The sequence below is a fragment of the Engystomops pustulosus genome, chromosome 6, assembly GCF_040894005.1.
Source record: "Engystomops pustulosus chromosome 6, aEngPut4.maternal, whole genome shotgun sequence".
NCBI classification, from domain to species: domain Eukaryota; kingdom Metazoa; phylum Chordata; class Amphibia; order Anura; family Leptodactylidae; genus Engystomops; species Engystomops pustulosus.
In genome coordinates this window covers 29,777,562-29,789,761 of record NC_092416.1, presented here as the reverse complement: position 1 = coordinate 29,789,761, position 12,200 = coordinate 29,777,562, and the positions used below count along the sequence as shown (strand labels likewise).

Here is a 12,200-nt window from a genome sequence, read left to right as displayed (position 1 = left end):
AAAAGTTCTGTCTGGGATTACAATGATAAAGTATACAGTTCCGAGTTACATACAAATTCAACTTAAGAACAAACCTACAGTCCCTATCTTGCATGTAACCCGGGGACTGCCTGTAAACTGATCCCCATTCTGCATCTCCCACAACCTTCTCAATGCTGCCCAATTTTCATGAATCACGTAAAAGCAGATGCCAAAGACACGTAGACTATATAACTACAGAAGATCCCGGCCTAATGCATTGTGTATTTTTCAGGCTCAGACAGAGAGGACAGATATCGCCACCCTTCTGATCCCATCAATAACAGCAGCTGATGCCGGCACATATCTGTGTGTTGGCACCAATTCTGCGGGTTCCTCTCAGCGTCAAATAGAAGTGATTGTGGTGAGAGGTGAGTCCACATAAGGTGAGATCAACCCAAAAATGCAATGAGGAACATTTAGCGTCTACATATGAAGGTTGGAGCAAGAGGCACAGGTGCATGTACTGCTGGTTTTGGAGAATTTGCATGTTGTTCCCATACCTGGCATTAACTTTATTTGCCTTTTTACTGGGTTTAATGCAGTTGTCTTCATCTACTTCTGTACCTGTCAACAATGTTCTGCTTTCAGGCTCTGCTGTTGTTCCCCCCGTGAGGATTGACAAAGTATCTGACAATTTGTTGGAAGGACAGACTGTGGAACTGAATTGTGTAGTCGCTGCCTATCCGCAGGCTGTAGTCACATGGCACAGACCTGGGCGCCCCTTGTCACCTAATCACCAGGTAAATCTGATGCTCAACTCACACACATAACATTATGATGTTTATTATAGGAGTTGTCCAAAGTATATAAGTTATATGATCAGTGATCAGTGGCTTGACTGCTAGAGCGCCCACAGATCAAGAGAACAGGACCTCAGCAATCCAGAAAACAAGCGCTCCAATTCTCATGAATGGGTAGAGCAGCAGGACAATCATGCATCCCACCTCTCCTACTGCTCAGCTGTATGGGAATGATGGAGAAAACCAAGCACAATGCTCAGCTATCCATGACCGCTCTTATAGACAGTGAATGAAGCTGCAGGACACTTGTTTGGGGTCCCGTTCTTGTGATGAGTGGTGGTCCCATCAGTCGGACCCTTACCGATCGGATAGGGAATAATTTATATACTTGCGACAATCTCTTTAATACGATTAACCATGTATTCTACCCTCTCCAGTGGTCGTCACTATGTTCTTCTGGAATTTTATTATTTCTAATACTGTAACCACCTAAATGGAAATGAATAAGAAATCCATGTTACATGACTCATTTGTGTATATAATAGGATTCTGCTTTTCAGGTTTGTTCCTTTTGCTTTTTGGGGTTTCAGTCAGGGGTCAGTCACACAGCAGCTGCTGTGGCTAAATCGGAAATGGATGGGATCCCAACAAAATGAAGAATATAAATCTTTGGTTTCCTTGTGCTCCTGACTACTATTATGGCTCATGTGATGTGCCCTCTTAATGTAGGTTTATGATGAGGGTTCCTGTTCCCCCATTAGGTCTATGGCTCCCAACTTCGCATATTACAAGCCTCATCAGATGATTCTGGGGAATATATTTGCCGGGTCTCTAATGGCGCCGGAACACAACAAGCGTCAATCATTATCAGGATCAACCGCATCCCTATTTGTAAGTTGGATTTGTCACCTTGGCCCAGTCTTTCCTTTCATTCAACTTTCTGTCCTCTGCTCTTCATCCTCCATTCTCTATCCACTATTCCTGACTTCTGTATCAGGCCACTGTCTGTATGGTTTATTCTCATCCCACACTCCTCTAACTTCATTCCTCCTAACCAGAATAGAGCACAGACAATCGGAGAACCGTTACCGTCAACAGTGCGAACTATTCATTTGGGGATATCGTCAATCTTTTTTTTCGTTTTTATTCTTTCTCCTTTTTTCACATTGTTCCTCTTTAGGACTAAGCCTCCAAACCATATCATAATGTTCAGACTTCTTCTCAATCTAAACCCATAAACAATGTCTCTCCGCTGTATCTTCCCGGCTATTAATCTCTGGTTCTTGTTGCAATGTGGATAGTGTTGTTTCACACTCATCGAAGCTTCAGTGATTCATTCCTTACACCTCTTATCCATCCATTCTCGTCTGTGTTCTCCTCCTTACGTCTTCCTTCTCCATGGGACATTTCCCTGTCTTGTTCGTGGCACATTGCCCAGTCTTCCTGGTTACGCTTCTCTCTTCCACCCTGTCTTTATCTTGCTGTAAGGACGATTGTCGGCAATTGTGTCTTCTCTCCCAGCTTCGGGCACCGTTAGGATTGATTCGACCTCAGGATCATTAATTGAGGGGCAGACTTTGGAGCTGGACTGCCAAGTGACTAGCTATCCTGGGGCAGAGGTCATTTGGTATAGGCCGGGAATTCCTCTCTCACCCAACCATCAGGTAACCTTGGTGCAGTATGTTGGATTAATATGGAATTCCCAAGTGTTCATTGCGTTCTTTGGTACCAGTCAGGGCTGTGAACAGTCCCGCCTCCTCCTCCTATATATTCATATATCTTATTCTAGGTGTCTGGTTCACGTCTGAGGATCCTCCAAGCCTCCGCCGCTGACTCTGGAGAGTATATCTGTCGTGTAACCAGCGGTCCCATCACACAACAGGCATCAACCTTCATCACTGTGACCCGTGTTTCTGGAGACCGTGAGTACCGATTTCTGAGTTACCAAATATCCATAGAGCGGAGTATTGAGGGGGTGCAGGACTTAAATTAATTGTTTAGGTAGGGTTAATATTTTTGGTACTATCCTGTGCAGGGTTGAGTGGAGAATCCTCCACATTTATATTTCTTCATATAGTAATATACTTGTGAAATTCAATCTTCTTGGCTTTCATTACTTCTCACAGCATCAGGCTTTATCCCGGCTTTGAGGATTGAACCCTCCTCAAACTCTGTGGCTGAAGGTCAAACCCTGGAACTGAACTGTGTGGTCTCTGGGGGTCAGGATGCCGTGGTCACCTGGCAAAGGAAGGATCAGCCCCTCTCCTCTAATCACCAGGTAAGTGCCCTGTGACAATACTGTTTAGTAATTATGTTGCACTTTTTTCCTACTAGAGGTAATGTGGAAATGAATCCTGTGTTTGTGCTTAGGTGCTGGGATCTCGTCTGCGGATCCTCCAGGCATCTGTGGCAGATTCTGGCGAGTACATCTGTCGCGTCACCTCTGGGCAATTCACTCGTCAAGCAACCATTACCGTCACTATTACACGTGCCATCGGGCCGGTTCAGAGTGAGTTTGGATATATATTCTATGTATTTCTATTAATCATGTGTTCTTTCCATTATCATCAAGCTGATGTTCTGATGTCCTTACAGCTGGTATCACACCGACCATTCGCATTGAGTCCCCACCTAGCGCCGTTTCCGAGGGACAGACTGTTGTCCTGAACTGTGTGGTGGAAGGACAGACTTATCAGGAGGTGTCATGGTACAGACAGGGGCTGCCGCTCTCCAGCAATCACCAGGTAAGAGAACGTTGTCCTGTCCAGACAGCTGTTCACGTGCTTCGGCACAATTTATTTCAGAGAGTTTTTAGCAATACCCTAATGATCCGCTTCTTACAATGAGGTGTTCTCCAAACTAGACACCCGCCCTAATGATTTCCCCGCCAGGCATTCAGGAAATGACCGGACTTTCTTCTGGTTACACGCAGGTTTCAGGCTCTCGGCTGCTCATCCTTAACGCCTCCCCTAAGGACTCTGGAGAATACATCTGTCAGGTGAGCGGCGTCTCCGGGATCCAAGCAGCTTCTATCACCGTCTCTATTGAAGCATCCAGACACAGTAAGTATGTAGGGACGTATATATTAGCAATGACACAATTAGTCATAAAACATGAGGTTTGGAGTAAGGAACATCTGTTGATGTTGTGTTTCAGACACCGGCGTCTCGGGTGCTTTTGCAGTCGAACCTTCCTCAAAGACTGTAGAAGAAGGACAGAATGTGGAACTGAGCTGCTCGATTGAAGGAATCAATGGCCATACGGTGACCTGGTATAGATCAAATGGACGGCCACTAAGTCCTAACCACCAGGTACAGGAAGCGATCTGTCTCTATTCACCTCTACAGGATTCATCCATAATGGTCATCATAGACTCCTCAGTCCACTGCCTCAGTCCTCTTATCCTCTGGTTATTGTCTGTCAGGTTGCAGGACCGCGTATGCGAATTTTTAAAGCTACTACAGCTGATTCTGGCCAGTACATCTGCCAAGTGAACACCGGCGCGGGTATCCGGGAAGCTATCATCACTGTTATCGTACAACGCTCGTCACAAGGTGAATCATACTGGAGCTCTGTGATGTATAGCCTAAGCCTAGCCATACACAGTAGAAGAAACACAGGGGCTCAAGTCTTCCATAGATTGATATAACATACCCACCTTTGTTTTTTACTCTTTATGCCCTTCAGTGCCTGCAAATATCCCCAACCCAATCCTCATTGAGAAGATTCCGGGTCCAGTAGCTGAGGGTCAGACTGTGGATCTAAACTGTGTGGTCCTTGGAAATCCAGATGCTGCAATTACCTGGATGCGTCCAGGGGCAAGTTTCTCTCCAAATCACCAGGTAAGGCCTGATGTCCATGTGAATGTAGCCTAAGAAGTCGTCTGACCAGCTTTATAACTGAATAGATAACACAGTGATATGTGTCCTGCAGTCCTGTGTAACAGTATAAATAACACAGTGATAAGTCTCTGAGTACAGATCATGTAGTGTATGTAACCTACAGTCCTATGTAACACCACAGATAACACAGTGATATCTCTCTGAGTACAGATCATGTAGTAGATGTGTCCTGCAGTCCTATGTAACACCACAGATAACACAGTAATAACTCTGTGAGTACAGATCATGTAGTAGATGTGTCCTGCAGTCCTATGTAACACCACAGATAACACAGTGATAACTCTCTGAGTACAGATCATGTAGTAGATGTGTCCTGCAGTCCTATGTAACACCACAGATAACACAGTGATATCTCTATGAGTACAGATCATGTAGTAGATCTGTCCTGCAGTCCTATGTAACACCACAGATAACACAGTGATAACTCTCTGAGTACAGATCATGTAGTAGATGTCACCTGCAGTCCTATGTAACACCACAGATAACACAGTGATAACCCTGAGTACAGATCATGTAGAAGATGTGTCCTGCAGTCCTATGTAACACCACAGATAACACAGTGATATCTCTCTGAGTACAGATCATGTAGTAGATGTGTCCTGCAGTCCTATGTAACACCACAGATAACACAGTGATAAGTCTATGAGTACATATCATGTAGTAGATGTGACCTACAGTCCTATGTAACACTACAGATAACACAGTGATATCTCTCTGGGTACAGATCCTGTAGTGTATGTGTCCTGCAGTCCTATGTAACACTACAGATAACACAGTGATATCTCTCTGAGTACAGATCATGTAGTGGATGTGATCTGCAGTCCTATGTAACAGCACAGATAACACAGTGATAACCCTGAGTACAGATCATGTAGAAGATGTGTCCTGCAGTCCTATGTAACACCACAGATAACACAGTGATATCTCTCTGAGTACAGATCATGTAGTAGATGTGTCCTGCAGTCCTATGTAACACCACAGATAACACAGTGATAAGTCTATGAGTACAGATCATGTAGTAGATGTGACCTGCAGTCCTATGTAACACCACAGATAACACAGTGATAACTCTCTGAGTACAGATCATGTAGTAGATGTGTCCTGCAGTCCTATGTAACACCACAGATAACACAGTGATATCTCTCTGAGTACAGATCATGTAGTAGATGTGTCCTGCAGTCCTATGTAACACCACAGATAACACAGTGATATCTCTGAGTACAGATCATGTAGTAGATGTGACCTACGGTCCTATGTAACACTACAGATAACACAGTGATAACTCACTGATTACAGATCATGTAGTAGATGTGTCCTGCAGTCCTATGTAACACCACAGATAACACAGTGATATCTCTCTGAGTACAGATCATGTAGAAGATGTGTCCTGCAGTCCTATGTAACAGCACAGATAACACAGTGATAACCCTGAGTACAGATCATGTAGAAGATGTGGCTTTCAGTGCTCTGTAACCAGAGTGCAGGGAAACCCTATCTTACGATGTTCCCTTAAGTGTTGGTCTATAAATTGTAGGGATGTATGTTAGATTTTCTACTTCCAGACTGATTTTGCAATTCTGTGTTTTAGATTTCGGGCTCTCGTCTCCGCATTTCCCAGGCATCTAGTGCAGACTCCGGGGAGTACGTGTGCCGCTATAACACTCCATCTGGCATAATAAAAGCCTCCATCCTCATCAACGTTGGCTCTGGAGCTCAGAAAGTGTACCGTAAGTAACCATCTCCCTTCCAGTAATTGGTTTAAGGGCTCCCTGCACTAGAGACGGTCCATTCTAATACTTGACTCTGATGTTTAGGTCTGGAGACCCCAGTCATCTCCATCAATCCATCCAGCGCCTCTATCCGCCAAGGAGCAAATGCAACCTTTAAATGCCATGTGCACACCGGAGCTCAGCCCATACGCGTCACATGGAAAATGGGAAACAATCAGCCTCTGCAAGGTAACATGGCCTCATAGCCTCATAGCAAGGCCCTTTACCTTATTTGAGTATCAATATCCTAAATATCTATCTCTTCATTGTGCAGATAACGTCCACATCAGCTCCAATGGCTCCATTATTACCATAGTGGGAGCTCATCACAAAAACCAAGGATCGTACCGCTGCATGGCCTCCAATGCCTTTGGCGCAGTGGACAGCGCTGTAACCCTTGTGGTGGAAGGTAAGTGACCAGGATGGCGTATGAGGTTAGTCCTCATGGCTGCTCTTTCATCCGTACAGTGATTTTGGTAGCATAGACTGTGAACTGGCGACACGGACTATACTCCTAAAGAAACACTCGGACTATGCTCCTAATGAAAATATCTGATTGTACAATATTGTCTTCTAGGCCGCCCCACCGTCTCTGTGATTCCTCAAGGACCAGTCAGGGTGAACATCGGAGAGACAATTTACCTGGAGTGTTCAGGAGTGGGTGACCCTCGGCCTATAGTCAGCTGGCGTCGTACCGGGTCTAGACAGACGATCCAGCAGCAGAACCATGTGCCCCTGGACAGTCATGCGGTGCTGCAGGTTAGTGTCTTGTACTGAACCTGTAAGTTACCAGTCATATCACAAATAGATAGGACTACACATGTCACGTTCTCTTGTAGATTCCATCGGCCAAGCCTGATGATTCCGGATCTTACACCTGTACAGGCCACAACCCGGCCGGCTCTACCCAGGTCCACGTGGATGTTCTTGTTGAAGACAGAGTGTCGAGGCCGAGCGCCCCCATAGCCACAGCAGAGAAGCCTGTGCAAGTGGTGGTGGCCGGAGACACGGCCACACTCGGATGTTCTGCTACAGGTGACATTGTCCAAATCCTTGTAAATGATTTGTTCACAAATTTGTTTCCAAAACTAAATTTTATTAACCCCGTCTTGCAGGAAGCCCAACACCAACCATCACATGGTCCAAGCTTCGAGCCCCATTACCATGGCAGCACCAGATAGTAAACAGTAGTCTGGTTATCCCCAAAGTAGCCCTACAGGATTCGGGACAGTACATCTGCAACGCCTCCAACTCTGATGGATATTCTGAGATCTTTGTTACCCTGGATGTAGAAAGTAAGAAATAATGACTAATGGCTTCCTTAGTGTTGAGTTATCCTGGTGGTGGTTGTTCCACAGCCTCTATGAGTGACTGCTGTAGTACTCAACCAGAAGCCTTTTCCTCCTTTGCAGTAGCAGCTATGTTCTTAGTATCTTTAGTACTGAAAATCATGGATTAAGCTAAGTAAAGACTGTCAGTGAAGACATATTTTTCTGTTCCACCATAGATCCACCATATGCCACCACCCTCCCTGATGAGCTGTCTGTCAGTGTCGGGGAAGCCATTCGGGTGCAATGCTTGGCTCATGGTACCGCACCACTCAAATTCCTGTGGACTAAAGTTAATGGCTCTCTCCCAAGCTCAGCCGAGGTCCGTGATGGCATCTTGCACATCAACCAAGCGGCAGCCGCAGACGCTGGTACCTACCGGTGTGTGGTCAGCAACAAAGTTGGAGAAAGTGCAGCTCTGACCCAGATCAGTGTTTTAGGTAAGTACCTGCCCAGTCTCTGTGTATGGAACTTTCCCTGTGTTCTTAGTTACACAAAGTTGTCTTGTATTTTCCCCCTCTACAGCGCCTTTCTCTGTCCGGGTCTCACCTCAGAAAGACACCAAGGCAGTAGGTGACACAACGGAGTTCACTTGCTCTGTTCTTGGAGATCCCAGGGCAAGAATCCAGTGGATTAAAGAAGGAGGAGAGCTCCCAACTAATCACAAAGTGGATGGGACAAAACTCCAGTAAGAACAGATCTTATATTTCTATGATTCTTTGCACCATGGAATTACAATGTAACCTCTTGTAAGTTGTGAATCGTGTTCTGATGGAGCCGTTATGAGTCCTGCAAGTATTTTGACACTGAGCTTATTATACATTGCATTGAGTAAATACCAATATCAGCCGGAAATAAGAAATATGAGATGATTTTGGGAAGTTTCAGAGATCTTATCTTACTTACAGGATTTCAAACTTGGAACGCGGGAATGAAGGCGTCTACACCTGCAAAGCAGTCAGCAGATTTGGTCAAGCCCAAGCCAGTGGAAAGCTTGTTGTACAAGGTTGGTATCCAATGATACAGAAAACGAACCATAGAACTTTCTGATATTTGTGTGGTGTCTACATCCAGTACATAACTTATCTTATCCTCCTCAGTGCTGCCAAAGGTCAGGATTAACATCCGCACCTCAGTGCAGACAGTCCTGGCCGGAAACTCTGTGGAGTTTGAATGTCTGGCCATCGGAGATCCTCGTGCCAAGGTGACCTGGAGCAAGGTGGGAAGTCGGCTTTCAAGTGATGTTGTTGTGACTGGTAACACGCTAAGGATCGAGCAGGTGAAGCAGACCGATGCCGGCCAGTACCGCTGTACAGCCACCAATGATGTGGGAGAGGTGCAGTCTCATGTCATCCTCCATGTGCAGTGTAAGTAGATTTTATTGTTTTATTCTTTCTTTCTTTCTTCCCCCCTTATACCTTCTAATAATTTACCATCACCTCCACAGCCGTGCCACAGATCGCTGCTCAGCCAGAGATGAAGGAGATCACCACTGGATCCACTGCCGTGTTCCCATGTCTGGCATCTGGATTTCCAGTGCCCGAAATCACATGGACAAAGGTAATCGTGTTTCCTCTAGATAAATGTGCATGATACAAGATGTGACGGCTCTTACTAAACTTTCTACTATTACCAGCTGGAAGGAGAACTCCCCAGTGATTCTCGAATTGAGAACAATGTTCTGACTTTACCATCTGTGAAGCCTGAAGATGCCGGGACTTACGTGTGCACCGCGGCCAATCGCCAGGGCAGAGTCACTGCTTTCTCCATGCTTAAAGTTAGAGGTGAGTGGAGAATATAGATGAGTGGTCCTATGTTTGTAATGTGGCAGCGAGGGACCTTGTAGTAAATCTTATTATCCAGTGCTGCCCCTGTGGCTATCCAGTCAGTCAGCCCTTCAGTTTTCATGTTGTATTTCTTCATATTTTTCCAGAGAGAGTTGTGCCTTACTTCTCTGGGAACCCTCAGTCGTACCTACCCCTGCCAAGCTTGAAAGATGCCCACAAGAAGTTTGAAATAAAGATTACCTTCCGTCCTGACTATGCTGATGGTAAGAGAATAGGATATTGCCATTGTGAGGGTTGTGCTGTCCTGGGGGTATACAGCGGAGACACAAAAGGAGACGCCTTAGTGACACTTGTCCTTGGATAATATAGGGATAACAGCATTTTATGTGCCCTGGACAAAGGTTTATAGTAATCTAGTGTTGTGTCTCCTTTTCTATTTATAGAAATTAGCGAGTAATGGGGCGTTTTTGGGGGTTATTTTGTGGCTAGCACAAGGCCCCATTACTTTGTATGTGCTTATACCCACGGCTGGTTCATGCATTCATCGTGGCTCCTCTATATGCGGCCCATGAAGTACATAAAGTGCAAAGTTTGTGTGCAGGAGGCCTCACTGTGACTCCCATAAATTGCACATTTTCCTTTTCTCGCTGCTTGGCTCATGTCCTCCTTATTATCGTAGCCTTCAGTGAGCGCACATTTGTCTCATTGCTTTTTTCTTCCATCTTCTTCTCTCTTGTCTCTTCTGACTTTGCCTCCTCTTCTCTTCTCTCCAGCCCTCATTCTATACTCTGGTAAGTTTCCCCTGCCTTGCATGAGTTCAGGACCTACCTATGACAACATCTGCAGTGTCAGTGATGTAGAATGATTGTATATTTGCATGACTCCGGGAGGATAACCCTCAGCCTGGTGACCTGCGGTGCTCCTCCTCTGCAGCCATTGCATGGTCTAGTGACAATGATTGCTTCTGTTTCACCCCTGATCAGCTCCGGACCCTTATATTTAGTATGTAGCCCCCTCTACTGATCCACAGATTGGATTTCCATGATGCCTTACTGTGTGCAGTGTCCACCAGTGTGATCACAACCTGAGGCTTGTATCTTGTTCACTCCCTTCCAGTATTACCCATCATCATCTATTTTGTAGTGACATCCGGTACCATCCCCATAGAGCAATAACATCTTTCCTATCAGAAAAGGTCCCCCCCCCTTCCTTGCAGAGACATCAGACATCACCCCATCTCCATGTCCTCCTTCCCATCTCATCATTGTGATGCTTTATAGTCAGTATGGAGTGTGTTGGAGTTCTTGCCTCTTTGTACATTAATCTTGTCTCTTTTTCCCTGGATGTATCCCGGAGAAGATCGTAGCAGACCCTCATGATAGTTCTCTTTGTATTTTCATAGGAATGCTGGTCTACAGCGGACAGAAAAAAAGCAAAGGAGCCGATTTCATGTCCTTCGGCCTTGTAGGAGGACGCCCTGAATTCAGGTAAAGTGCTCAGTACCATTGCATGACCGACAGACTCTTCCCGGTTATCTTGGGTGCTACACAAACCTCAGAGCTCATGTGATGCACAGCTACATTGCTTGGTTTCTGGCTGTTGTATCTTCTCTGACATCTGTGAAGCTTCAGATCCAGTGACAAGTTTCCTGTGATTGCAGATTTGATGCAGGGTCAGGAATGGCGACAATCCGTTACCCCATTCCCCTTAGTCTGGGCGAGTTCCACACGGTGACGCTCTACAGGAATCTGAACCAGGGGTCACTGATCATAGATAACCAAACTCCTGTCAATGGCACCTCCCAGGTATGTTCTTCATACAACATTAGTGAGAATCTTTCTTAGACATTTTCTAATTGTGAACCTCATGGCAGCAAATGTCTTGTATATGAGGTTGAGACATTCTGCACATTCTTCCGTTGTAGGGCAAATTCCAAGGCCTGGACCTGAATGAGGAGCTGTATCTCGGAGGATATCCAAACTTTGAACTAGTAGCCAAGACTGACCATAGCAGAGGCTTTGTGGGTAAGTAGAGACTTGTATGTTTCTTTATTCTCCTTCAGACCTGACATCTTTACAAGTCGCTGCTCATATTTCCTCTTGTAGGCTGTGTCCGTCAGCTGGTCATCCAGGGTGAAGAGGTCATCTTCAAGGACTTGGATCTAAAGGAAAAAGGCATCTCCCACTGCCCCACCTGTAAAGACCGACCCTGCAAGGTAAACCTGGTGGCCGGATGACATTGTGTCTTGGATGAGATATTATCGCACAAACGTTACGGTACCAAATGAAACGTGCGCCTTTTTCCCAACATGATGATGTTTTCTTCTGCTTTTAGAATAAAGGAACGTGTCGGGATTCGGATAGCCACAGTTACGTCTGCGATTGTCCTCCCGGTTTTGCTGGAAGCAATTGTGAACATTCCCAAGCCTTGCACTGCCACCGAGGTACTGAAGGAGGACAATGGAAATCACATGACAGGTGCCACGTTCTGTTCTGATCATCTCGATTGTTTTCACCAGGAGCCTGTGGACATGACGCCACCTGCATCAACCGTCCGGATGGGACAGGATACACATGTCGCTGCCACCTGGGCAAATCTGGAGAAAAATGCATGGATGGTATGGAATAGTAAATCATTACAATCCTAGGAAATC

The 12,200-nt window shown here is 45.6% G+C and overlaps 1 protein-coding gene across 13 annotated transcripts in view; it reads left to right on the top strand.

Moving 5' to 3' along the window:
- The window catches only part of HSPG2 (heparan sulfate proteoglycan 2), a 97,445-nt gene that overhangs the window by 77,754 nt on the left and 7,491 nt on the right, over positions 1-12,200 (top strand). For 9 of the 13 annotated variants that reach the window (XM_072155393.1, XM_072155389.1, XM_072155387.1 and 6 more), the window contains 32 exons: positions 254-389; positions 610-761; positions 1,523-1,652; positions 2,283-2,425; positions 2,551-2,683; positions 2,888-3,039; positions 3,132-3,270; positions 3,357-3,505; positions 3,694-3,823; positions 3,918-4,072; positions 4,186-4,315; positions 4,449-4,603; positions 6,252-6,390; positions 6,478-6,621; positions 6,707-6,841; positions 7,010-7,191; positions 7,272-7,467; positions 7,548-7,727; positions 7,940-8,200; positions 8,286-8,448; positions 8,669-8,766; positions 8,861-9,127; positions 9,208-9,320; positions 9,397-9,544; positions 9,694-9,810; positions 10,321-10,338; positions 10,950-11,034; positions 11,208-11,352; positions 11,472-11,571; positions 11,653-11,762; positions 11,882-11,990; positions 12,066-12,164. In XM_072155393.1, the coding sequence (XP_072011494.1) occupies positions 254-389; positions 610-761; positions 1,523-1,652; positions 2,283-2,425; positions 2,551-2,683; positions 2,888-3,039; positions 3,132-3,270; positions 3,357-3,505; positions 3,694-3,823; positions 3,918-4,072; positions 4,186-4,315; positions 4,449-4,603; positions 6,252-6,390; positions 6,478-6,621; positions 6,707-6,841; positions 7,010-7,191; positions 7,272-7,467; positions 7,548-7,727; positions 7,940-8,200; positions 8,286-8,448; positions 8,669-8,766; positions 8,861-9,127; positions 9,208-9,320; positions 9,397-9,544; positions 9,694-9,810; positions 10,321-10,338; positions 10,950-11,034; positions 11,208-11,352; positions 11,472-11,571; positions 11,653-11,762; positions 11,882-11,990; positions 12,066-12,164 (4,513 nt within the window). The remainder of the gene's footprint in view (positions 1-253; positions 390-609; positions 762-1,522; positions 1,653-2,282; positions 2,426-2,550; positions 2,684-2,887; positions 3,040-3,131; positions 3,271-3,356; positions 3,506-3,693; positions 3,824-3,917; positions 4,073-4,185; positions 4,316-4,448; positions 4,604-6,251; positions 6,391-6,477; positions 6,622-6,706; positions 6,842-7,009; positions 7,192-7,271; positions 7,468-7,547; positions 7,728-7,939; positions 8,201-8,285; positions 8,449-8,668; positions 8,767-8,860; positions 9,128-9,207; positions 9,321-9,396; positions 9,545-9,693; positions 9,811-10,320; positions 10,339-10,949; positions 11,035-11,207; positions 11,353-11,471; positions 11,572-11,652; positions 11,763-11,881; positions 11,991-12,065; positions 12,165-12,200) is intronic. The other 4 variants (XM_072155388.1, XM_072155399.1, XM_072155395.1 and 1 more) reach the window with 2 other exon arrangements.